Source organism: Pan paniscus, chromosome 19 (genome assembly GCF_029289425.2).
Source record: "Pan paniscus chromosome 19, NHGRI_mPanPan1-v2.0_pri, whole genome shotgun sequence".
Taxonomy (NCBI): domain Eukaryota; kingdom Metazoa; phylum Chordata; class Mammalia; order Primates; family Hominidae; genus Pan; species Pan paniscus.
This window is the reverse complement of record NC_073268.2, coordinates 91021918-91048058: the sequence shown is the minus strand read 5'-3', so window position 1 is coordinate 91048058 and position 26141 is coordinate 91021918. Positions and strand designations below refer to the sequence as shown.

The following is a 26141-nucleotide window of genomic DNA, read 5'->3' as shown; positions in this document are numbered from 1 at the left end:
TTTCTATAGGCTGAGATGGTGCTTCAGGGAGGGGACATTCATGGGAGAAGAGAGGAAAGAGGTCATTTCTGGCAGCTGAGGAGCTTGCAGACACCAGCCCTTCTATAGGGCCTATGAGTTGGGGTACTATTCCTATGTAGGGGGTCCACAGGATTCCCCTTTCTTCTTCTCTGTACTGCCCTGGGTCAGAAGATCTCCTTTTTTTTTTTGAGATTGACTCTCGCTCTGTTGCCGAGGCTGGAGTGCAATGGCACGATCTCAGCTCACTGCAACCTCTGCCTCCTGGGTTCAAGCAATTCTCCTGCTTCAGCCTCCCGAGTAGCTGGGACTACAGGCGTGCACCACCATGCCCGACTAATTTTTGTATTTTTAGTAGAGACGGGATTTCACCATGCTGGCCAGGCTGGTCTCGAACTCCTGACCTCGTGATCCGCCTGGCTCGCTCGGCCTCCCAAAGTGCTGGGATTACAGGCATGAGCCACCATGCCCCACCAGATGGCCTCTTAAAACTCATCATTGACCAGGTGTGGTGGCTCTCACCTGTAATCTCAGCACTCTGGGAGGCCAGAGTGGGTGGATCACCTGAGGTCAGGGGTTCAAGATCAGCCTGGCTAACATGGCAAAACCTCATCTCTACTAAAAAAATGCAAAAATTAGCTGGGCATGGTGGCATGCACCTGTAATCCCAGCTACTTGGGAGATTGAGGCTGGAGAATCGCTTGAACCCGGGAGGTGGAGGTTGCAGTGAGCTGAGATTGCGCCACTGCACTCCAGCCTGGGTGACAGAGCAGGACTCCGTCAAAAAACAAAACAAAACAAAACAAAACAAAACTCATCATTATGTGTAGATAGGGAATGTGCAATGAGGCATGGTGGATTGGTCAGGACTAAGTTTAAATATTTATTTTTTTATTAAAAAAATAGAAAATATGTCCATGTCCTAACTGCTGGTAACTGTGACTATGACTTCATTTTAAAATTGTATTATTATTATTTTTTGAGACGAGGTCTCGCTCTGTCACTCAGGCTGGAGTGCTGCTGGTATGATCACGGCTCACTGCAACCTCGGCCTCCCTGGCTCAAGCTATCCTCCCACCTCAGCCTCCCAAGTAGCTGGGATTACTGGCATGTGCTGGATAATTTGTGTATTTTTGCAGAGACAAGGTTTCTTGTCTCTACCAGCCCAGGCTGGTCTTGAACTCCTGGGCTCAAGCAATCCACTTACCTTGGCCTCCCAAAGTGCTGGGATAATAAGCATGAGCCACTATGCCCAGCCAAGTTTGAATATTTCTATGTGACCTTGAATTACTAACCTGACCTCTAAGTTGTTGTATCCTCATCAGTAAAATGGAGATTTTATAGTCATCTCATAAACTTCCTGAGGATAGTAAACACATATAAAACACTTAACACAGTGCTTGGCATGAAGTCAGCAGGCAACAAAAATTAGCTGCTGCTAAGGGATGCTATGTGCATGCAGGTTCCTTAAGGGACACTTTTCTTTCAGACACCTGATTACTGTTGTCTTTTTTCCTCTGTAGCCCTGGAGTGGGAAATCCAGTCTGACAAGCTGTATTCCAACCCTCTTTCCTTCTTCCCTGAGGGGATGGGCAGCACAGAGCTGCCCCCCTCTCCCTGGAAGGTACTTCCTTCATTGCTACCCCTTATCTACCTGGTCCCCTAAAACTGAGGCCACCCCCCAGCTCTCAGCTCAGGATCCCCAGGGAGGGCAGAGGCAGGTCTGTTTGGCTAGCTGCCCTCCCTAAGTGGGGTGGTGGGTTTGGCCCTGGGAGAGGAGAAGGGTGCCAGTTCAGGGGAGGAGAGAATGGGGCAGGGGCCGGGGGGCAGGGAGGAGCCCCTGGAGAGGCAGCAGGGAGTATCTGTCCACAGAGCAAGGACAAAGTGGTGATCAGGAGGGAAGAAGGGAAAGAAAGGAGGGAAGAATGGAAAGAAATGCATCCAGAGGGCGGTTTAGAAAGCTGAGGGAGGCCAGGCATGGTGGCTTACTCCTGTAATCCCGGCACTTTGGGAGGCCAATGTGGGAGGATCATTTGAGCCCAGGAGTTCAAGACCAGCCTGGACAATATAGCAAGACCTGGTCCCTACAAAAAATTAAAAAAAAAAAAAAATTAGCCAGCATAGTCCCAGCTACTGGAGAGGCTGAAGGGAGAGGATCACTTTAGCCCAGGAGCTGGAGGCCGAGTAAGCTACAGTTGTGGCACTGCACTCCAACCTGGGCAACAGAGCAAGACCCTGTCTAAAAAAAAAAAAAAAAAAAGCTGAGGGAGAAAAGGGTGGCTGGATTCACGCCACGGCTTCCTTCGTCTCTCAGGTGTGACTGCTCCATGTGGTCACCACCACCTGCTTCCCATCCTGGTGACGACAGGTGACAACAGGATGGGAAAACCCAACAGCCACTTGCACGCTGCCCTTGTAAAACCCCCATGCTGTTCAGCTGATGTACTAAGCACAGCAGTTTGGGGCCCAGCCTTGGGCTTGCCACACCACACTTTTTTTTTTTTTTGAGACTGAGTCTCACTCTGTCGCCAGGCTGGAGTGCAGTGGTGTGGTCTAGGCTCACTGTAACCTCAGCCTCCTGAGTTCAAGCAACTCTTGTACCTCAGCCTCCGGAGTAGCTGGGATTACAGGTGCGCACCATCATGCCTGGCTAATTTTTGTGTTTTTAGTAGAGATGGGGTTTTGCCATGTTGGCCAGGCTGGTCTCCAACTCCTGGGCTCAAGTGATCCTCCTGCCTCCGCCTCCCAAAGTGCTGGGATTACAGGCATGAGCCACCATGCCCAGCCCCACACCACACTTTCCTCCCCTCCTGAGTTCAAGGGAAGTTGTTCCCCATCAGGACATTGGGGGAAGGAGTTTTGGGGAGAAGCCTGCATTTCCCCCCAGCTCCAGCTGGCCCCTGAGTCTACCTCCCTTAGAAGACTTTGGAAGCTTTTCCACAGACTCAGGTTGTGTGGGCTGGTGGAATTGGAGTCCACAGAGCTGCCTTTTTTTGTCTGGAGACGAGAGAGCGAAGCTAGCAAGAAACCCCTCAAAGATTCAGGAGCATTTTCCTCTCTGGTTTTGGAAGTCCCCCATTGGAAAGGTCCACCCAGGCTGCTGGTGCGAGAAGGGGTGGGTAGCGTTGGCAGTGTGAGGCGAAGGAAGGTACCCTAGAGGTGCCCCCTTTGATCAGGATCCACAGTCCTGTTTCTAGGCTTCCAGTGTCTGAGCTTGGACAGCAATTCTTTTTTGAGACGGAGTCTCACTCTGTCGCCCAGGCTGGAGTGCAGTGGCGCGATCTAAGCTCACTGCAAGCTCCGCCTCCCAGGTTCACACCATTCTCCTGCCTCAGCCTCCCGAGTAGCTGGGACCAAAGGCGGCCACCGCCATGCCCGGCTAATTTTTTCTTGGACAGCAATTCTTAAGTTCAGGATGGACATTACTAAATCTGGAGAGGGCTGGGTGGAGCATGGGAAGTTTGAAAAACCGCTATCATTTTGCTTTTTTTTTTTTTTTTTGACGGAGTCTTGCTCTGTCACCCAGGTTGGAGGGCAGTGGTGCAATCTCGGCTCACTGCAACCTCTTCTTCCCGGTTCAAGTGATCCTCCCACCTCAACCTCCTAAGTAGCTAGGATTTTTGTATTTTTAGTAGAGACAGGGTTTTACCATGTTGGCCAGGCTGGTCTCGAACTCTTGATGTCACATGATCTGCCTGCCTCAGCCCCCCAAAGTGCTGGGATTACAGGCATGAGCCACCTGGCCCGGCCTATCATTTTGCATTGAGGAAAACAGAAAACCCAACAGATTGACGGCACTTCCAGAACAAGAGGGAGGCTGGTGGCTGGTGTAATCTTGGTGATGGGGACCCCTCCAGAAGATGAACCCCTCTATGTACCGTCCTCTGTATAACATGGGGAGGAGACAGATATCTGAGGAAGAATGGGAGTGGTGAGGTTTTTCATGTATATGGAAGAGAGATATGGGGTTTATCAGCTTGAAAAACACCAGGAGATGGCCCTCTTGTCATTCCTGTGACTGTCCTGTGTCATCAATGGGTGGCTCACCAAGGGCAGGTCAACTTCCCCATCCCTCATGGTCCTTCAGGGCATCAGTCTGGCCCTGGACTTCCTGCCGTGGCGTCTCATTGCACTTAGGAGGCCCGAGCTCCCCTGAACCTTCCGGGCTCTTAGGAGCCTGGCCTCCACCCTCTGTCCCGGCCACCCCCCACTGCCCCCGCTGCTCCCTGGGCCTCCACTTATCTTCCCGTTGGTTCCTCCTCAGCCTTCTGGTTTCAGCTTCATCATCACCTCTCCAGAGGTGCCCTGACCACCCTTGCTTAGCATTTCTCAATCTTTTTTTTCCATGATCGCTCCCCCTTCCTACCTCAAAGAGCCTATTTAGACATTTTCTCCGAATTGCTCCCCCAGGAATTTTAGTAACACTGTATATCTCTTCATGTGCTGTATTTATATATCTAGATATGATTTTTTGAGACAGGGTCTCGCTCTGTTGCCCAGGCTGGAGTGCAGTGGTATGATCATAGTTCACTTCAGCTTTGACCTCCCAGGCTCGTGATCCTCCCACCTCAGCCTCCTGAGTAGCTGGGACTACAAATGCACACCACCATGCTCTGCTAATTTTCAAAAAATGTTTTGTAGAGAGGGGGTCTTGCTATGTTGCCCAGGCTGGTCTCAAACTTCTGGGCTCTAGCAATCCACTTTGGCCTTCCAAAGGGCTGGGATTACAGGCATGAGCCACTGCGCCAGGCCGATTTTTTTTTTTTTTGACTTGGTTCACCCTGTTGGGCCCACGTGCTCTAGCTGAGGTAGCACTACCCTCTTGCCCCTATTTTTCCATCATGCCGTATCTTTTGTTTGTTTATTTTGGGTGGATCTCCCCACACCAGAATATAAACTCCAAGGGAAGAGGGGCCCTGCTGGGTTGTTCACCATGTATCCCTAGCTGGCCCTCAATAAATATAGAAACTTCTGCCAGAGCCTGCTATTTGGAGCTGTTCAGTCTCAGGGAAGTGGGACACAGGATGTTACCCTCTCCCATGGCTGGGTGTGATGCGAGGCAGGTGTGTGAGATGCACAGAGATGGGCCATTTTTGCTTTTAGAATACTGGTGCATTTTTTATTAAAGAAGAGAATAAAGCATTTGTAAATATATTTCTCTCACGTATACTTCAAAGGTGACGCTGGTCTGCCACTACAGAGCTGGGGAGCAGACAGGCTGGAGCTCGTCCCCCAACCCACACTCCTCTCCCCCAGATAACAGACACACATGGAGGGCAGGGAGCTGCCTAGCCTCAAAGGACAAAAGTTTCCCAGTTGCACGTACAGAAGGACTCAGTCGCCACCAGCTCCCATCACAGTGCCGCCCGGAAAGCAGGTGGTGTCTCCAGGAGGTCAGGGATGCTTGGTAAGAAAACCCCTTTACCCATTAGAAATAAATAAGGCATGAAGGTTCCCACTGGGATCCCGGTGCAGAGGCCAGGGCCCCCCCGCCTTCCACTGACTGTATGGCTCCTCTGGTTACTAAGGTCTCAGGAAGGGCGGCAGAAGGAACCAGAAGCCCTGAAGGGCTGCTCAGGGCAAGCTGGGGACGTGGGTGTCTCTTAGCTGAACTTGACTTTCTGACATCTTGAAGCAAAACTCCTGACGCAGCTGGGTCCTCAAAAGCCCCCCACAAAGGTGGGAGGTGAAGAGCAGGCATTTTATGGGAGGGAGGGAGGGAGCATGTTTCTCAGCCCCATCCCAATACAACACGATGCAGCATGGGGCGAAAACCCCAGTCCCCAGTGAAGGGGAGGCAGGGGTGGACATTGGGACCACCGGCTGGTGGTGCATGTCCAGAACATTCTGGGGGCTGCAGACATGACCTGTGCCAGGGTTGGCCTGTGGGGAGCGTGGAGTGACTGAGACATCATGGTCCCTGAGATGGGGGCAAGCACAGAGAGGGGAGTCAGGGGCCAAGCTTTGTTAGTTGGTGGCGGTGTGAAGGGATGGGGGCTCCCCACTGCCCCGGCCCCTGGAAAGCTTAAGGCCCAGCAGGCATTTCCGCGGTTGGAAGCCAAGGAGACCAGCTCTGAGCGAAACTGCACCACTCTGCTGAGGGGCTCCTTCTCCTCCTCCTCTGACTGGCTACAGATCTGCGGTGGGCCAAGAGTATCCAGGGAGAAACCTGTCCTTGACAGGGCTGGAGCAGGGACACTCCAGGCCCAGCTGAGGCTTCCTGCTCTGCATGGCAGGGGACATCTCTGACCTGGTCAGGACCCTGGAGGTGGGACAGCTGGTGCTAAGGGAATGTCAGCGCATCAGGGTTGGGGAGAAGCAGTGGGTGGTCCAGGAAACCCCTGAAACAGCTGGCCCTGGGGTCCCCTTTCAAGTGTTTCCAGTTGTGGCAAGGGGTCAAGGAGACCTTGCATTGCAAATCTCTTAGAAAAAACAAACTTAACCAAAAAAAAAAAAAGCCAACTGATCCAGAATGGCTTTCAGAAGCCTGGTCACCAGTCTGAGGGTGAGGCGCAGGGTCAGGAAGCCGGGGGCTGGGGGAGCTGGGGGATCCCTGGGGTAGTGCGGACATTTGGCTTTGAACTCTGAGCTGCGCCTTTGGGCTGGCGCGAGGTGGCCAAGGGCTCCTGGGAGGCAGGACAGGTGGGCTGCCTCCGCTCAGCAGGGAACATGCCGCGTGCTTCCGGATCAGGAGGCCGCGTGCTTCCGGATCAGGAGGCCGCCTGCTGTGGTGGCAGGCCGCTAATGGGCGCTGGCTCTCTGGAAGCTGCACCGCCCAGGCCTGAGGGACCCCATGGCCTCCACCCTGGGTGAGGCTGCAGGCCGGAGAAGGGTCACTTGCTGCTGTGCGTCTTGACTTTGGTGGCGTTGATGTCAGCCTTGGTCTTCTGGATCCTGGAGAAGATCTCTTTGAAGAGCGCCTTGTACTCGGGCTGGCTCTGCTCCAGCCGCTTGTCCACGGCCTCCACGTGCTGGCTCAGGCTCTTCTCACCTGCCTTGACCTCACCCTGGCCCTCCTCACCCCCGCGCAGGTCCCTCCACGAGCTGTCCCGGGAGATGGGGCGCGAGGTCTGCACGCCGGCGTGCCGCACTCCGGCCCCGTGCTGCCGGCACTTGCTCAGCAGCTCCTCGTACTTCTCCAGCAGCGCGTGGTACTGCTCGTCCACCTCCCGCAGGATGGACATGCCCCGCTTGCGCACGCTGTTGGCGTGCAGTGTGAGGTTGCCCGCGTGCCGGCTGGCTGGGTCTTTGGCCACGATGGCGTTGAGCGCAGTGTCGCTGCAGCTCTTGCGCACCACGTGGCCTGGAGAGGCTGCCGGTGAGGAGACCCCGTCCTGGGCGCCCGAGTCGTCCCCGCGGCCGGGCTGGGGATCGTCGGCCTCAGGGGCCTGCGTGAGGGGTGCGAGCAGGGCCTCGGCCAGGTGGTCGTCCGGGCCCAGTAGGTAGGTCTTGGCCTGCTTCATCTGCTGCAGCTCCAGCAGCTCGGCCTCCAGCTCCTGCACACGCAGGCGACAGGCCTCCATCTCGCACAGCTGGCGCTCCAGCTCCGAGTACTCCTGCAGCACCGCGGTGTACTCGCGCTCCGCCCGCTCCTTGCGCTGCCGCTCCTGGCTCACCTGGGAGCGCAGCGCCCCCACCAGGGTCTGCAGCCGCTCGTTCTCCTGCTCCAGGGGCCGCGGGCCCAGCTCCAGGGAGGAACTGTGTAGGCGGAAAGCATCCTTGCACCTGGCGGGTAGTGAAAGTCGCAGCGGGGTGGGGGCGGAGGAGAGGGCAGTGGTCACGGGCACGGCCAAGGCCGAGCAGCCCAGCCAGGGCGCTTACATCTCTCTTGTTCTCTGGGCTGAAATTGTTTGCCCCTCTCCGTTGGCTCTCCACCCTCCTCCCCCTGCTCTCTGCCCCCGGAGGCTGACCACTACGGACCGCCTCTGTCAGGTTGCCTGGTTCTCTCCTGAGCTTGGCCCATGAGAGGCACTGGCTAGAGGTCCGAGGGGGGAGCAGAGGCCGTGGGGCGTGTCTTCTTTGGGCTCTCCATGGTTAATGGTGACCAGGCAGCCTTCTCCATACCTTCTAGGTGCCGGTAACCTCCCTTCCCCCTTGCGCTTTGAGGCCTAGGGCTGGTGGCAGCTCCTCTCTGCTGCAACCCTGGGGCACTATAGTGTCCCTGTGGTTTCCCTACCCCCTGCCCACACCTCTTCTTCATTTAACTTCTCCATTACTCTGTGTAAGAGACTGTTTCCTGCCAGGACCCTTATTGAAACACCCACTACATATGACACATGTATTTTTCCATTATTAAGTGGTTGTCTGGTGTTAGATTTAATGGGAACTGAAAAGCACAGTGGGTTACCCCTCCTGGGTTAGCATGCTGGCTGAGCCTCTTACTAAACAGGTGACCTTGGATAAGACACACAACCTCTGGGCTTCAGTTTTATCATCTGGAGAGTAGGCATAATAAAACACCCCCAACAGTGTTGCAATAAGAATTATATCAGCATAGTGGCAGCATACAGCCAGGGCTCAGTAAACGCCAGCTGCTGTGACTGTCATTAGCAACAGGACCAGTCTCTCTGATGGCCTGGATGATGCACCAACTGCACCCTGCTGCCTGCTGCCTCTCCTTCCTCCCATGGCTGGCAATCCCAGAGACACCAAGCAGCGCTCTCACCTACCGGGGGCTGGTGCACAGCTCCTTGAGGCAGGGGAAGGTGTGGATGGTACGCCTGCGTTCCCGCTTCTCCCGGAGCACTCGCAGCTGTTCCAGGCCTCTCAGTTGCTCCACCTGGGCCTGCAGCTCCTCCACCTGAGCCTGGAGGCGCTCAATGGTCTCCGTCAGCCTGGGGGCGGGGCGGTGGACACACAGGGACTTTAAGGGGATGGGGCCAGTTTGCCTCACGGCAGCCCTGGCTCCCTGAAGATGGAGGGACGTTGGGTAGGAGGCAGACAGGTACCCTTGAGCCGCTGTCTGGTCCTGAGGTAGGATGGGGAATTCTATGCATGCCCAAGGACCCGCCCTTCTTTTGTACCTCTCAGGCGAGCTGATCGCTTCTCCTCTGTGCCACCTCAGTTCCTTGTCACTCCTCTATCACTTATTGTCCTGCACTGCCATAAAATATTTACATGCCTGCCTTCTCTTCCAGGCTGTGAGGTATTATAGGGCAGGACAATGTCTTTGTTTCCCCATCGTTGCATCCCCAGTGTCTAAAGAAGAGCCTGGTGCATAGTTGGTGCTTAAAGCAAGGTTGCGGCCTGAATGTTAAACCACACAAAATCGACAAGGACAAGCTCACTCCCATCCCCGGTTCCTAGGGAGACGTGCACAAGTCACACCCATCAGTCCATGGGCCCCTGTGTACACTCAGCCCTGGGGCTCTCCCTCGCCCGCCCCCCAGCCCTCAGCCGGGCCCTCACCCATGGATCTTCTGCTGGGCAGCCTTACTCTCCAGCACCAGCCTGTGGTTGGTCAGCTCCAGGTCCCGGGCTGTCAGGTCCAGCTGCTCATAGACTTTGGCGTGCTGCTCGTTCACGTGCCGCAGCGTGTCCAGCTGCTTGGTTAGGTACTGGGGGTGGAAGGACATTGAGTAACTTTTTAGAATTGGGCAGGGGCAAATGTCTCTGCCTAGACCCTCCTCCTACTTCTTTTCTTGTCTTTTTTCTTTTCTTTTCTTTTGATACAGAGTCTCACTGTGTTGCCCAGGCTGAAGTGCAGTGGCATGATTTCGGCTTACTGCAACCTCTGCCTCCTGGGTTCAAGTGATTTTCATGCTTCAGCCTCCTGAGTAGCTGGAACTATAGGTGCCTGCCACCATGCCTGGCTAATTTTGGTATTTTTAGTAGAGACAGGGTTTCACTATATTGGCCAGGTTGGTCTTGAACTCCTGACCTCAAGTGATCTGCCTACCTCTGCCTCCCAAAGGGCTGGGATTATAGGCATGCACCACCACGCCAGCCTCTTTTTTTTTTAAATTAATTAATTAATTTTTTTTGAGACGGAGTCTTGCTCTCTCGCCCAGGCTGGAGTGCAGTGGCGCGACATCGGCTCACTGCAAGCTCCACCTCTTGGGTTCACGCCAACCATTCTCCTGCCTCAGCCTCCTGAGTAGCTGGGACTACAGGTGCCCACCACCATGCCTGGCTAATTTTTTGCATTTTTAGTAGAGATGGGGTTTCACCGTGTTAGCCAGGATGGTCTCGATCTCCTGACCTCGTGATCCGCCCGCCTTGGCCTCTCAAAGTGCTAGGATTACAGGTGTGAGCCACTGTGCCCGGCCTTTTTTTTTTTTTTAAACTTCTAAAATCTTTTTTATGCCCGGCGTGATGGCTCACGCCTGTAATCTCAGCACTTTGGGAGGCTGAGGCGGGCAGATCACGAGGTCAGGAGATGGAGACCATCCTGGCTAACACAGTGAAACCTCGTCTCTACTAAAAATACAAAAAAAATTAACCGGGTGCGGTGGTGGGCACCTGTAGTCCCAGCTACTCAGGAGGCTGAGGCAGGAGAATGGCGTGAACCCGGGAGGCAGAGCTTGCAGTGAGCCCAGATCGCGCCACTGCACTCCAGCCTGGGTGACAGAGTGAGACTCCATTTCAAAAAAGAAATAAATCTTATTTATTTTATTTATTTATTTTTAAGACAGGGTCTCGCTCTGTTGCCTAGGCTGGAGTGCAGTGGCACAATCACGGCTCACTGCAGCCTCAACCTCCAGGCTCAAGCAATCCTCTCACTTCATCCTCTTGAGTAGCTGGGACCACAGGCTTATGCCACCATAGCCAGCTAATTTTTGTATTTTTTATAGAGACAAGGTTTCGCCATGTTGCCTGGGCTCAAGTATTTCACCCACCTTGGCCTCCCAAAGTGCTGGGATTACAAGCATGAGCCAGCAGCCCCTTCTCCCCTTCTAAGGACAAGTTTGCTTTGATGTATTTGTCTTCAGCTGAGTGGGGCTTAAAAATGGTGGTTCAGGCTGGGCCTGGTGGCTCATGCCTGTAATCCTAGCACTTTAGGACACTGAGGTGGGAGGATCACTTGAGCTCAGGAGTTAGAGACCAGCCTGGGCAACATGGTGAGACTTGGTGTCTATTTAAAAAAAAAAAAAAAAAATCTAGTTGTGCAATAGGGCTGCCTGAGATAGCTGTGCTATCCTAGTACAGGATAGCACAGTTGTGAACTGTACCAGGCTATTGGGCTAAGGCTGTGTCCGATAAGCTGGCACCTTATTCTAAGTTGCATAAAGGCACACACAGGCCAAGGGGCCGAGGGGTGTGGGCAAGCACATGCAGGGCCCTCACCTCGATCTCCTGCACCTGTTCCTCATTGGTGGAGTACATCTGCTGCAGGGACCCCTCCAGCTCCTTGTTCCTCTCCAGCAGAGTCTTCCCCAGCTCCGCAGCTAGGTGCAAGTCTAGGATAGGAGAAACACGAGCATGAGAACAAAGGCAGAGGACGCCCATTCATGTTCCGAGCATCTACTCTAGGTGACCCCAATGTAACCAAGACACTGGGAGCCTCCAGGCCTGGGAGGAGAGGTAAGCCAGGAGCTAAGCCTTTGCACTGTTATTTCTGCCTGGAATGTTCTTTTTGTGTGTCTCTGTGTGTGTGTGTGTGTGTGCAAGATTTAATAAAAAACAAACAAAAATAGGAATGGTTGCTTTCAACATTTTCCAGGTTGTGAAAGTTTTGCCACGATTCTCAGGGGTGTGGTTCTAAGCTGCATCAGTGGAACAAATACAAAATGCTGTCCTCCTCCTAGGCTGGAAGGCAGTGCACCTTCTCCTCTTAACAGCCAGACTAGCGGGTGAGGAGTCAGTGCTGTGCCCAGGCCAAGCTGGAGTGTCCGCATGGCTTCTTCTCTGACCAGTGGGGATTCCATCTACCTTGAGGCGTGCTGGCTGGGCCCTGTTTCCACACCAGCGCATGGTGAGACAGCGTAGCTTATCAACAGGCTGCTGGGCCTTAATACTGACAGTGAGTGTGGCGGGTCACAGCCAGGAAGGGACTAACACAGATGCCCTCCCAGCCCCACTGCTGGCCTAATTTTAGAATACCACGGAAAAAAGCTTTGATGAAGACAACAGGAAGTCAACACAGCAGAGAGTGGTGTGGACAACCCAGAAGCCAGCCTCACGCACGGAATGTTCTTTCCTGATACTTCCAGGACTTGTTCCCTCTTCTCCTTCAAGTCTGTGCCTGTCAACTTCTCTAGATCTTTCCCCAATCACTTGATTCAAAGTCACCTGTTCCCTGCCCTGCAGTCTCTCCCCCGCTTCATCTTTCTCCTTAGCACTTAGCACCATCTAATTTCCCAAGCAAGTTACTCCTTTATCTTTTTCAGCTCCCCCAACTAACTGTGAGCTCATGGGGCAGTTTTCTTTTCTTTTAAGGGATGGGACCCAGGCTGGGGTGCAGTGAGTATTCACAGGTGTGATCATATGTGCTGCAGCCTTGAACTCCTGGGCTCAACGATCTTCCTCCCTCAGCCTCCCAGGGCAACATAGTGAGACCTCATCTCTATTAAAAAAAAAAGAAAGGTGGTGCAATGCGGCTGCCTGGGATAGGATCCCTTGAGCCCAGGAACTCAAGGCTACAGTGTATATGATCACGCCTGTGAATAGGCGTGGGACTATAATACCGGTTGCTGGGACTACAGGAATAGTACAATGTTTTTTTTTTTGAGAAGGAGTTTTGCTCTTTTTGCTCAGGCTGGAGTGCAGTGGCGCGATCTTGGCTCACTGCAACCTCCGCCTCCCAGGTTCATGCTAACCATTCTCCTGCCTCAGCCTCCCAAGTAGCTGAGACTACAGGCGCCCGCCACCATGCCTGGCTAATTTTTTTTTATTTTTAGTAGAGACGGGGTTTCACCGTGTTAGCCAGGATGGTCTCAATCTCCTGACCTCGTGATCTGCCCGCCTCGGCCTCCCAAAGTGCTGGGATTACAGGCGTGAGCCACCGTGCCTGGCCCCCTTTTTTTTTTTTTTAACTTCTAAAATCTTTTTTATGCCGGGATTACAGGCACCCACTACCACGCCCGGCTAATTTTTTGTATTTTTAGTAGAGACGGGGTCTCACCATGTCGGCCAGGCTGGTCTTGAACTCCTGATCTCAGGCCTCCCAAAGTGCTGGGATTACAAGCATAAGCCACCACACCCGGGCTAAAATTCTTAAATTTTTTTTTGTAGAGACAGGGTCTTGTTATATTGCCCAGGCTAGTATCGAACTCCTGGCCTCAAGCGACCCTCCTACCTTGGCCTCAAAATGCTGGTATTACAGGCGTGAGCCACCGCACCTGGCAGGGCAGGGATTTTTATCTGTTTTGCTCATGAATATCCCCAGGACCCAGGACAGTATCTAGGACAGAATCAGTGCATAATTTGTCTTTTTGGAAGATTAAGTGAGTGATAAGAGCATGGACAGACATAGGGGCAATGTGCTGTGGGGTGATGGGCAAGGGAGAGCTTCACTCTCCCCGGGAGGCTCAGGCAAATGGGCAGCTTTCGAGTTGGACTTTGAAGGGTGGACAGGAGGCTGGGTGCGGTGGCTCATGCCTGTAATCCCAGCACTTTGGGAGGCCAAAGTGGGAAGATCACTTGAGGTCAGGAGTTCGAGACCAGCCAGGCCAACATGGTGAAATGCTATCTCTACTAAAAATATAAAAATTAGCTGGGTGTGGTGGCGCAAGCCTGTAATCCCAGCTACTTGGGAGGCTGAGGCAGAAGAAACGCTTGAACCTGGGAGGCAGAGGTTGCAGTGAGCCGAGATCGTGCCACTGCACTCCAGCCTGAGTGACAGAGCGAGACTCCATCTCAAAAAAAAAAAAAAAAAAAAGAAAGAAAAAAAGAAAGAAAGAAAGAAAGAAAAGGGTGAATAGGAGCTTGCTGAGAGGCAGAGAGAGCAGAAGGGCTTGCTGAATATTAAAACTGGAAGAGGATTCAGAACTTTTTGGCCGAACTTCTTGATTTTATGGATAATGAGCAGGACAGCAGAGTGACTTGCCCATGGTCACCCAGCTGGTTTATGTCCACGCTGGGGGGAGAATTCAGGTATCGGGCTCCTGGTTGGGTACCATTTGACCCTAGTGACATGTGCCCAGCTCTCAAACCTTCTTTCCCTGAGCAGCAGAAACATCCTCTTCCCCCAGCAGCCCTGGTGCTTGTACCCTGCAGGATTGGAACCTTCCCTCCCTGACCCCAGTCCAAGGGAAATGAGGACCCATCAGATAGGCTAGGAGGGAATCTGTCTGTTTTTAGGGGGATGTTGTGGGGGATGGGCGGGTAGAGAGAAGGAGTTAGAAGGAAACGGCAGGTACTAAAATCCCTAAAAATTCTCTTCGTGGGTCTGAGTTGTGTGATGATACCTAGACATTTGGAGTGGATACAATCCTCCCAACAACACACATATGTATATTAAATATACTTATTATTTTTTGTTTCTTTTTTTTTTTTTTTTGAGACGGAGTCTCGCTTTGTCTCCCAGGCTGGAGAGCAGTGGGGCAATCTCGGCTCACTGCAACCTCCGCCTCCCGGGTTCAAGCCATTTTCCTGCCTCAGCCTCCCAAGTAGCTGGGATTGCAGTCGCCTACAACCACATCCAGCTAATTTTTGTATTTTTAATAGAGATGGGGTTTCACCATGTTGGTCAGGCTGGTCTCAAACTCCTGACCTCAAACAATCCACCCACCTCGGCCTCCCAAAGTGCTGGAATTACAGGTGTGAGTCACTGTGCCTGGCCTGTTTTTTGTTTCTAAAACGAGGCAGGGTGATAAAAATATTCTAAAATTGATTGTGGTGATGGTTGCATAACTTTGTGAATATAATAAAAACTGTTGAGTTGCACACTTTAAATGAGTGAATTGTATTGTGTGTTAATTAAATCTCAATAAATCTGTTAAAAAAAAAAAAAAGATTTAGGCAGCTTAATCCAGAGACGGAGAAGGGTGAGAGAGAGCGGGTCCTCAAAGAGGTCGTTAGAGCAGGCTGAGGCTGAGTTTCACAAGGCTGTTTTCTCTTTAAAATAGCTTTAATGTTTTTCATAAGGCATGATTGGTGTAAAAAAATCAAACAGTACAGAAAGGTTAAAAACTGGTGATTTAGGCCAGGTGCAGTGGCTCATGCCTATAATCCCAGCACTTTGAGAGGCCGAGGGTGGATCACTTGAAGTCAGGAGTTCGAGACCAGCCTGGCCAACATGGTAAAACCCTGTCTGTACTGAAAACAAAAATTAGCCAGGCGTGGTGGCTTGTGCCTGTGGTACCAGCTACTTGGGAAGTTGAGGCAGGAGGATCACTTGAACCTGGGAAACAGGTTGCAGTGAGCCGAGATTGTGCCACTGCACTCCAGCCTGGGTGACAGAGAGAGACCCTGTCTCAAAAAAACAAAACAAACAAACAAACAACAACAAACTGGTGATTTAAAAATTAGAGGCCAGGCCGGGTATGGTGGCTCACGCCTGTAATCCCAGCACTTTGGGAGGCCGGGGTGGGAGGATTGCTTTAGTAAAGGAGTTCAAGACCAGCCTGGGCAATATAACGAGACCCTGTCTTTACAAAAAATAAGAACATTAGTGGGGTGTGGTGGCATACACCTGTAGTCCCAGCTACTTGGTGAGCTGTGATTGTGCCACTGGACTCCAGCTTGGGTGACAGAGTGAGACATTGTCTGTCAAAAAGAAAAAAAAAAAAAAAGAAAGTGTAGACTGGGCACAGTGGCTCATGCTTGTAATCCCAGTGCTTTGGAAGGCTGAGGTGAGAGGATAGCTTGAGGCCAAAAGTTAGAGACTAGCCTGGGAAACACAGTGAGACCCCATCTCTTTTTTTTTTTTTTTTTTTGAGACTGAGTCTCACTCTGTCGCCAGGCTGGAGTGCAGTGGTGAGATCTTGGCTCACTCTGCAACCTCTGCCTCCCAAGTTCAAGCAATTCTCCTGTCTCACCCTCCCGAGTAGCTGGGACTACAGGCGCGTGCTACCACGCCCAGCTAATTTTTGTATTTTTAGTAGAGACGGGGTTTCACCATGTTGGCCAGGATGGTCTCGATCTCTTGACCTCGTGATCCGCCCACTTCAGCCTCCCAAGGTGTTGGGATCGCGCCCTACCCGAGACCCCATCTCTACAAAAAATTGTAAAATTAGCCGGGCATGGTGGTGCATGTCTGTGGTCGCAGCTACTAGAGAAGTTGATGTGGGAGGACTGCTTGAGTCCAGGAGTTTCAGATTAGAGTCATCTATGATTGCAACACTGCATTCCAGTGAGACAAAGCAAGACCCTATCTCTGAAAAAAAAAGAATGAAACTAATTAACTTTGTTGTACAAAACGTTTTGTGCAAATCACCGCCCAATTCCTTAGGACACAGAATTCCTTGAACAAAGGGTAGGCCTAGGTACCTGGAACAAAAGGTAGGCCTAGATACAGAATTCCTAGAAATACAATTCCTGGGACAAAAGGTAGGCCTTCTTGAGGCATTCTGTCAAAAGACTGTCCAGGAAAGCACTGGTCTGTTTCATTTTATGAGGCTGCTTCTTAAAACAGCTCTCAATCTAGGCTGACGATGTAAATCAGATCAAGATGCATAAAGGCAACTCTACTGGGGCCAATATGATGTGGTTCAGGGATCCAGTTCTCTACTGCTTTCCCTTTTTAGACATAGTGATAGTTCTAGGGTCTCTGGAGGACGGATAGGCTCTATACTCCCGGACAGAAAGTTTCCTAGATACGGTTGTTTCGGCTGAGCCCTTGCTATGCATTGGACAGAGGCCTGAGAAATAATAGCTGGGGAGCCCAAGGGATGTCTTTGAAAAGACACCTAGACCTGGGGTGGAAGTTTTCCTTTGGGATGAGCCCAGGCAAGCAGTGACTCTTGGTGGGCAGCTGAGGGCAGAGCCTTGGGCCTTCAGCCAAGCTGGGGGCAGAACTGACATTGCCTTGTGAGAGGCAGAGGGGCCAGACCAGCCACTGGGCCTGGACATAAAGGCTGAACTGTCCCACAGGAACAAATCCGGAGTCTGATCCTGTGCACAGAGGTGAGGTTTTGAAACAGCCGAAGTGGAGCCTCCAGGGCTGGGTTTTAGCCAAAGGAGGGCCCTGTGTCATCTGGAGAAGGAGTGCAAAGCTGCTATCCTAGAGCAAGGCTGCAGTAACTTAGCCTGGAAAAACAAAGGCAGCTTTCCCAAACATCTACCTCAGCCATTGAAAACAACAACAACAAAGAAACCAAATCATGTAAATCATAGGTAAGAACTTTTAGCCTTGAGCAATTAACCTTCTGATGAGGATGCCAAGAAAAAACTAGTTATGTAACATAAACCTTGTAAGGGAATGAGGATATATGCTGTATGAATTTATGACCTGTCAGTTGGGCAAAAGTCTGGAGGTATCTACAAATTGTAAAGTTTGATGTAAAGATCATTGAACTGGGCAACATAGTGAGACCCCTGTCTCTACAAAAAAATTAATTAGCTGGGCGTGCTGGTGCTTACCTGTAATCTCAGCTACTCAGAAGGCTGAGGCAGGAGAATTGCCTGAACCTGGGAGGCGGAGGTTGCAGTGAGCCAAGATTGTGCCACTGAACTCCAGCCTCGGCGATGGAACGAGACTCTGTCTTGAAAAAAAAAAAGATTAACTACAGCCCTGTACTATATTGTGTGCATGGCAGTAACTCAGGACTCAGGAGCCGGGCAAGATCACCTTCAGTTTGTGATGAGACAGCCATGCTATCTTCCTGTTTTCCATAGTGGGACTCAAATTTAGCTCATCCTGAACAGTATCCAGCAGTTCAGATATACATGAAAGAGATCAGAGGGCTACTCTCCTAAATGTTTTCCCCCTTGGAAACTGTTACGTGGTCTGCAAAGAGGCCATTGCTACTGATTCTACCTCCTGCCGTGGGTGTCGGAGGACATGCTCCAAGTAAGTGGCCTTCATGGAGCCCCTGCAGCTTAACTAGAGTGCAAAGCCACTGCATCAGAGGTGAGTGAAGAAAGGCCAAGTGCAGTGCAACATCATACCCCCCACTTCCAGGTTAGTGTCTGGGCTGTGTGTAGATTTCTAATGCTGGCAGGCCAGGGTGGTATACCACCCTATACACCAGAGACATCAAAGGTTGCCCTTTGAAGGCAGTAAATCGACTTGGGCCACCTAGTGATTCAGGGACAGGTAGAAAGAGAAACACAATAGAAGCTGTTTGGGGGCAGAGAGGCAGGTCTCAGATCATTTTAGGGAAACTGGATCACAGTGCAAGCTAAGCTGGTCAAAGCTGCCAGGAGGGATCAGGGAATAGTCTAGAAGTTGCAGAGCAGGGAACTGAGTGGAGCCAAATACTAGGGAGAAGACACCAGCTACCAGAGGGTGGGTGATGGCTCCAGGCTCAGAGGAGAGAGGCCTGGGAACAGGAGAATGGGGGAGCTGGCTAGACAGGAAGTGAAAGTGGAGTAACAACCTGTCACAGCTGGATGAATGGGACACGCCGGACCAAGCCGGGGAAGGTACTAAGTCTGGGCTATGGGTTTGAACTGTGCAGGTCAAAAGAAAAAAAAAAACAACATTAAGTCTGGGTTGGCACCTCCCCTGCCTGGACCCCAGGGTTTTCTGGGGTCTCCTTCAGGAGGTTTTAGTGGTTTTACATGAAGCAATGCCCCAGAGGCCTGAGAAGGAATGTCTGGGGAGCCCAGGGCCTGTCTTTGAAAAGAAACTTAGAAATCCCACTGTCCCTCACTGGCTCGGGCACCACAGATTCCAGAGCAGAGACGCAGCAAAGGGAGAGGGGACATTTTCAGGGAGGACAAAGGTAAGGGTGTGGGCTCCAGGTTGTGGACACAAGTACCACCTGGCAGGGCTATGGGATCCTGTTCTCAGCTCCAGGGCACGACTGTCAGCCACTCTGGGTCCACAGAATCAGGGTCAGGTCACCTTTGGGGTAACCAGGGTGGAGGCAGGACCTCCCTCCCGTTGCCAGGTCAGAGCTCTCCTGAGGCTGAGGACTCAAGGTCAGCTAGGCAGGCGGGGACAGCACGGGTACCAAGGACTTCAAATCTGTGACTCAGCAGCTGCCTCTCAGCCTGGAAAGAGGAACGCACAGGGCCTGCCATGCCTGGTCCAAGGTGGGGGAGGAAGGTGGGCCGAAAGAGGGAGTGCCAGTGCTTAATAATTAATGGCTTTTTCTTTCTTTCTTTTTTTCTTTTTTTGAGACAGAGTCTCGCTCTGTCGCCCAGGCTGGAGTGCAGTGGCGCGATCTTGGCTCACTGCAAGCTCCGCCTCCCGGGTTCACACCATTCTCCTGCATCAGCCTCCCGAGTAGCTGGGACTACAGGCGCCCGCCACCGCACCCGGCTAATTTTTTGTATTTTTAGTAGAGACGGGGTTTCACTGTGTTAGCCAGGATGGTCTCGATCTCCTGATGTTGTGATCCATCTGCCTCGGCCTCCCAAAGTGCTGGGATTACAGGCGTGAGCCACCGTGCCCGGCTCTTTCTCGGCTTTTTTTTTTTTTTAAAGACAGAGTTTGCTCTTGTTGCCCAGGCTGGAGTGCAATGGCGCTAGCTATCTCAGCTCACTGCAACCTCTGCCTCCTGGGTTCAAGAGATTCTCCTGGCTCAGCCTCCTGAGTAGCTGGGATTACAGGCATGTGCCACCACGCCTGGCTAATTTTGTATTTTTAGTAGAGACGGGGTTTCTCCATGTTGGTCAGGCTAGTCTCGAACTCCCGACCTCAGGTGATCCGCCCGCCTCAGCCTCCCAAAGTGCTGGGATTACAGGTGTGAGCTGCTGTGCCCAGCTGGCTTTTTCTATTTTTATAAATGCTCATGGCAGTGGGCAGAGGGAACACAGCGAGAATCTAGAACCTCACTTGTCCCACGGCTGCTTTCCACCAGGACAGAGCATCAAAGCCAAACAGGATCTCTACAGTCAAGCTTCTGGAAAGTGGAATCAGGGCCTGCCCTTGGGGCAGGAGGAAACAGACAGGAGGGAAGACCAGGTGGCTGGCTGAGAAAACCATTTCTGGGCCACTCACAGGCAACCAGGGAGCAGCTGGGTGGAAGAGAATTTGTGGGTTGGGAGATGCAACAGGCTTTTGACACCCAATATGGCTGGCCTTTGGCCCGTGCTCCGTCCCACCATCCAGCTCTCCATGCCTGGCCCCTGGGGCACAGGGCGGGCAGGGCCCACGGGAATGCCCCACAGAACCCGTGTCTGATGCTTCCTTCAGCCCTTCCCTCCCTATTTTCCAGCCTTCTCATGTCGCTCCATGACTTGGTACAAGCATCTCTTCCCCCTGGAATGCCTTCTTCCCTCCCTCTCCTGGGGAGCCTCCAGCTCAAAAGGGCCTTGGCATAAACCTTTCTAAGTCTCTGTTGTCCCCGTTGCTGGGCCTACAGCGGCAGAACCCCTCACTCTGACGCCATTGTGAGTTTGGTCCTATTTCTGTCTTCTCTAATGTAACGTGGAGTCCTCTGAGGGCAGAGATTATGTCCTCAGGCTCAGCACAGTACCTGGCCCACAGTAAGCAGACAACCAGCTTTTGGCGGGAAGCTCCAGTTTATTCTGTCTCATTTCTGCTTTCCCTCCTGGTTCCTGGCCTTTGGCTACCATTGGAGTTGCCAGGCCAGGCCAACAGCTGCAGACCAGCAGGGCCAGAGAAGCAGAGGCCTGCCGGGCCCATCCCTCCCGGCAGCCCAGAGCATGGCCACCCAGCGCAGCTGGAGTCTCAGATCCTTCTCTCTCTCAAGAAGCTGCACATCTCTGCGCATCTCCCACCTCTACGCCCTGGCTCCTTTCCCATTTCTGGGCCAGGAACAGTGCCAAAGCCTTCATTAGGGGTGCAGGAATTAAGTGAGACAGCAACAATATTGGCATCGGCCTCCCTGAAAACCATCTTCTCAAGAACTCAGTTTCTGATCTTTCTTTCTAATCCTGGCTCTTCCAGGAAGCCCTCCCCACTGCCCATAATACCGTGCCACCAGCCGGGCGTGGTGGCTCACGCCTGTAATCCCAGCACTTCGGGAGGCCAAGGCGGGTGGATCATCTGAGGTCAGGAGTTTGAGAGCAGCCTGGCCAACATGGTGAAACCCTGTCTCTACTAAAAATACAAAAATTAGCCAGGTGTGGTCCCAGCTAATCAGGAGGCTGAGGCAGGAGAATCACTTGAACCCGGGAGATGGAGGTTGCAGTGAGCTGAGATCGCACCATTACACTCCAACCTGGGTGACAGAGGGAGACTCTGTCTCAAAATAAATAAATAAATAAAAAGAAAAAAGAAAAAAATACTGTGCCACCTACACTTAGTTACAAGCCTGCCTCCTTCACCTGCCAGGGTATACCTTCTGGGTCAGGGCTGTGACTATTCCCAGCTCCCAGGATGGTGTCTGGTACTTAAGGGGAGCCTAATAGGTGTTCATGGAAAAATTTACTGCCCAGGATGGGAGAGGGGGTTGTCACAATGTGTGGATGTGTGTGTGTGTGTGTGTGTGTGTGTGTGTGTGTGTGTTTGAGAGGAGCTGTATCTCATTTCAGCCAAGGAGGCTGAGGCCAGAGTCCAGGGCACAGACCATGGCAGGGCCTAGTCCAGCATCCCCAGTCCCACCCTGGTCCCCCTGAGGCTATGATTAACCCTTGTCCTCAGCACAAGGACAGAGCCTCATCTGCCAGCCAGTCTTGGCCATGTGGGGAAGTAGGTCAGGGGCTTCAGAATCCGGATAGCTGCTGCACATCAGGGCAAAGCCAGCCCTCTGGAGCCTTGTGGATGGAGACCAGGGTGTGGGCACACCACAGCAGGCCACAATGGCACAAACTGCAGCAGACTTATGTCCACACCCCCCAGCTTGCTGGAGGCCATGGGAAGGTCACTTCTCCCTGGACATGTTTCCTCGCCCCTTCCAGCTCTCACCATCCAAGAAGGAGGCATCTTAGGGGAGGAGAGGATAGAACTGACTCCACTCCAGCAGGCCTCCTCCTCCTTCCTGTCCCAAAAGCCCCACCCCCCACTCCCAGTGATGTCACTTCGGCCACCACATCACCAGCTTCTAACACCCTTCCAGTCGCCCTTTCTGTCCTCAGATGGCAACTGGGGGCAGCGGAGATGTATCCCTCTTTATTCAGTCTCTCGCCTGGCACACTGGCCGGGATTCCCGAACCTGACCCCCTCCAAACCATGAGCCATTTGCAAGGGGACCGGGCAGGGGAGGGCTAAGCGACTCCTGACTCTCGAAGGCAGATGGGAGACTTGACTTTCTGCTTCTTCACCAGCAAAGACGCGGTACCACTTCTCCCTGAGTAGGAAGCGAGTTAGGGAAACTTTCTAGGAGTCTTAGAGCTCATAAATCCTGTCAGGGACGGGTGCTGCTGGATTTGGCGTGAGATAACTTCCCTCTACACACAAGCCACCCTCCCAGCAAAACATGACGAAGGAGCCGCCTCCCGGCCTCAGAAGACTCCTAGCTAGCGCTCAGGCCCCGTAACAATACCAGGGGCGGCCGAGCAGTTGCTGCCTCCAGGACGGGGTGGGCGAGCTGGATGACGGATGCCCTGTCGTCTGGGAAAATAGGAAGACCGCCCCCCGCCCCCCACTTTTGCAGGTCTCCGCCCGTCCGGTCCGCGTCTTCTCCGGCAGCGCCCCCCCTCTCTCCACGTCCCGGTTCTCCAGACGCGTCCCTCCTCCGAGTCGGGCGCGCCCGGTCCAGCCCAGCCCCTCCCGGGGTGATAGCGCCCAACAATGGAGAAGCGGACAGGGGTCACCGGGCGCTCCCCGCCTTCCTGCCCCGGTCGCCCCCGCGCTCACCCTGCTCCAGGTCCTGCTGGTCGTACCAGGACTCCTCTTCCTCCGCGGAGAAGTCCTCCATCCCGGCGGCTCTCCGCATGGCCCCGCGGGCGGCGGGCGGGTGCTGCGGCGGCGCAGCTCAGGGCCGGTGCGCGCGGCCCGGGACAATGCGGCGGAGGCGGGCCGGGCCTCCAGCGTCGGGAACTCGGGCTACAGAGCCCGCGCCGCGCCCCCTCGCCATCAACCGCTCGCCGGGAGCCCACGCGGGGCCTGGCGCTTTGCCAGGGTCCGGCCCGGCCGGGGTCCCGCAGAGCCGGGGGCACCGGGCTGCGGAGACACAAAGGGTGGAGGGGCGGGGACGGCGGGTGGGACAGTGGCAAGGAGGATCCGGGCCCGCAGGCGGGTCTGGGGCGCTAGGAGCGCGCGGGTGCCGTGGCGGGCGCCCCCTGCCCGGCTCGGGTCCGCGCTGCCCCTGGCCCGCCCGGCGACACCCGGAGCCGCCGCTGCATCTTGGCGGAGCCCGCCTGCAGCTTGCGGAGCTCGGCTCCGCGGGGTGGGGCCGGCCGCCGCCGACCAATCAGGAGATGTATGCAAAGCTGGAGGCGGGGCCGAGGGCGGGACCCTCCTGGTGTCTTGGTCTGGGAATTGCTTGATCAACCCTTTCGTCCTACTTCCCCCTACGACCTATTCAGTTTATGTCTCATGTCTAAAATTATGCTATTTTAGAAGTCTCTCCTAGATCTCCTGGAAGCAAGAATATTGTTTCTCTTTCACAGCTGGCTACTCACCTAGAACAGGCTGCTCACCAGTCGGGCGCGATGCCTGACTCCTGTAATTCCAGCACCTTGGGAGGCCAAGGCGGGCAGATCGCCTGAGGTCAGGGGTTTCGAGATCAGCCTGGCCAACATGGCGAAACCCCGTCTCCATTAAAAATACAAAAATTAGCTGGGCATGGTGGCGCATGCCTACTTGGGAGGCTGAGGCAGGAGAATCGCTTGAACCCTGGAGGCAGAGGTTGCAGTGAGCCAAGATAGCGCCACTGCACTCCAGCCTGGGCGACAGAGGGAGACTCTGCCTCAAAAAACAAACAAACAAACAAAAAACAAACAACATGCTGGTCATTGATACCTTCCATCGACATTCTTTGAATGAATGAATACTAATTTACAGTTGCCTTTGGGAACTGCGTGTTTAAGTGCTCGTGGCTAGAAACCACAGGCTGAAAGTGACAAAGTTTGAGGATGTGTTACCTGCATTCAAGGCTCTGTTTTCCTTTCCTTGGGACCCATATCCTATATCCAATTATACCCATTAAAACTATACACACTTGCATCTGTCCAAGCATTCTTTCCTTAGAGGAGTTTTCGGACTCAAGCATTCACGTAACTCATTTTTATTGGGACCCTAATGTGCTGGTGCCGTTGAGAATCTCTGAATAATGTTGTGATATATCCAACGAATGACTTGCATCCAGAATATAGAAAGAACATCTGCATAGTCATCAGAAAAAGGCACGCAACCCAGTAGAAAAGTGGGTAAAAGATTTGACCAGGTAATTCACAAAAGAGGATACACAAATAACTGAATAAATATGCAACAAGGTACTGAACTTCTTTAGCTATCAGAAAAATGCAAATGAAAACCACAATGAGGTATCACTACCCAATCACCAGAGTGGCTTTAGGAAAAAAAAAAAAAAAAAAAAAAAGGCCAGGCGTGGTGGTTCATGCCTATAATCCCAGCACTCTGGGGAGGCCGAGGTTGGGAGGATCACTTGAGCCTGGAGTTCAAGACCAGCCTGGGCAACATAGCAAGATCCTATTTCTACAAAAAAATTTAAAAATAAAAATTAGGTGGGCATAATGACACACGGCTGTAGTCCCAGATACTTTGGGAGGCTGAGGTGGGAGAATTGCTTGAGTCTAGGAGGTTGAGGCTGTAGGGAGCTGTGGTCATGCCACTGCACTCCAGCCTGGGTGACAGAGCAAGATCCTGTCTCAAAAAAAAAAAAAAAAAAAGACAAAAAATACCTAGTATTGGCAAGAATGTTGAGCAACTGGAACTCTCTCACCCTGCTGGAGGGAATACACAGGACGACAACCACTTTAGAAAACTGCCCGAGCGCGGTGGCTCATGCCTGTAATTCCCAACGCTTTGGGAGGCCAAGGCGGGTGGATTGCTTGAGGTCAGGAGTTCAAGACCAGCCTGGGAAACATGGTGAAACCTTGTCTCTACTAAAAATACAAAATTAGCTGGGCATGGTGGCACATGCCTGTAGTCCTAGCTACTCGGGAGGCTGAGGCAGGAGAATTGCTTGAACCTGGGAGGCGGAAGTTGCAGTAAGCTGAGATTGCGCCACTGCACCCAGCCTGGGCGATAGAGCAAGACTCCGTCTTGGAAAAAAAAAAAAGACTGCTTGATAACCATGAAAGCTGAATAATGTAAGCTGTTGTAGGCTGTGTTCCCAGGCAGCTGATCCTGAGGTGGAGATTAGCATGCAGGAAGTTGATTAGGGATATCAATCATATTGGATTAGAGGGGAAAAAAAGAAAGGAAGTTGACTAGGGAGTGCTCTCATGATCAACACCTGCAGGAAAGGGAGGGAAGCAGGGTTGGTGGGGGAGAAGCTGGGTTGGTATGTAGCCTCTGCAAAAGCCTCCTCTGATCCCTGAAGAACTTTGAATCCGGGGTGACCCTTCAAAGCTATTCCAAGTATCAGTGGGGGAGGGGGCCTTTATATCCCCCACCCTTATATATCAACCAGTCATTGAATGACGCAGGTCGTTCCTAGGAGGCATGTGTGACCTTGGCCAAATAAGTTCTTTTCAGCTGAGACTAGTTTGCACAGAGGCCTGGAAGCTGGGACTGCCAGCCAGGGGTCCTCCCAGCAGCTAAGGGAATAGGTCCTTTCATTCTGAAAGAGTTGGGGATACATCACAGCAGCCACTATACATGCATACCCTATAACCCAGAAATTCTATTCCTATATATGTGCAAGAGAAACATGCACATACCTTATCCCAAAGACATGTACAAGAAAGTTCATAGCCACCGTATTCATAAGCGCCCACACTGGAAACAACACAAATGTCCATCAACAGTTGACGAAGAATATGTGGCATGTTCATGTAATGGAATGTTATATAGTACAAATACAACGATCTACTGTCATGGGCTTGGGCTAAAAAAAAAAAGTTGAGTGAAAGATGCCAGACACAAAGAGTAAATACCTGTATTTGTCTCTTATTGCTTCTGTAACAAATGACCCCAAATTTAATGGGCTTGAAACAACACAAATTTATTATTTTATAATTCTGTAGAAGTCTGACAAGGATCACTGGCTAAAGTCAAAGCATTGGTAGAAGCTGTGTTCCTTCTGGAGGTTCCA

General features: G+C 52.5%; 1 protein-coding gene across 2 annotated transcripts; it reads right to left on the bottom strand.

Annotated features, from left to right (window-relative positions):
- Positions 1-5108: 5108 nt before the first annotated feature.
- On the bottom strand, positions 5109-23283 carry CDR2L (cerebellar degeneration related protein 2 like). 2 transcript variants are annotated; one of them, XM_003813316.6, is made up of 5 exons: positions 22775-23283; positions 11305-11417; positions 9427-9575; positions 8688-8852; positions 5109-7743 (listed from the first exon to the last, which is right to left on the bottom strand). In XM_003813316.6, exons 1-5 carry the CDS (start codon positions 22851-22853, stop codon positions 6852-6854), a joined length of 1398 nt encoding a protein of 465 aa, XP_003813364.1. In that variant the 5' UTR covers positions 22854-23283; the 3' UTR covers positions 5109-6851. The 2 variants fall into 2 exon arrangements, with proteins under 2 accessions (XP_003813364.1, XP_008964137.1); XM_008965889.5 differs by having other exon boundaries at positions 5109-7716; positions 22775-23260.
- Positions 23284-26141: the final 2858 nt, after the last annotated feature.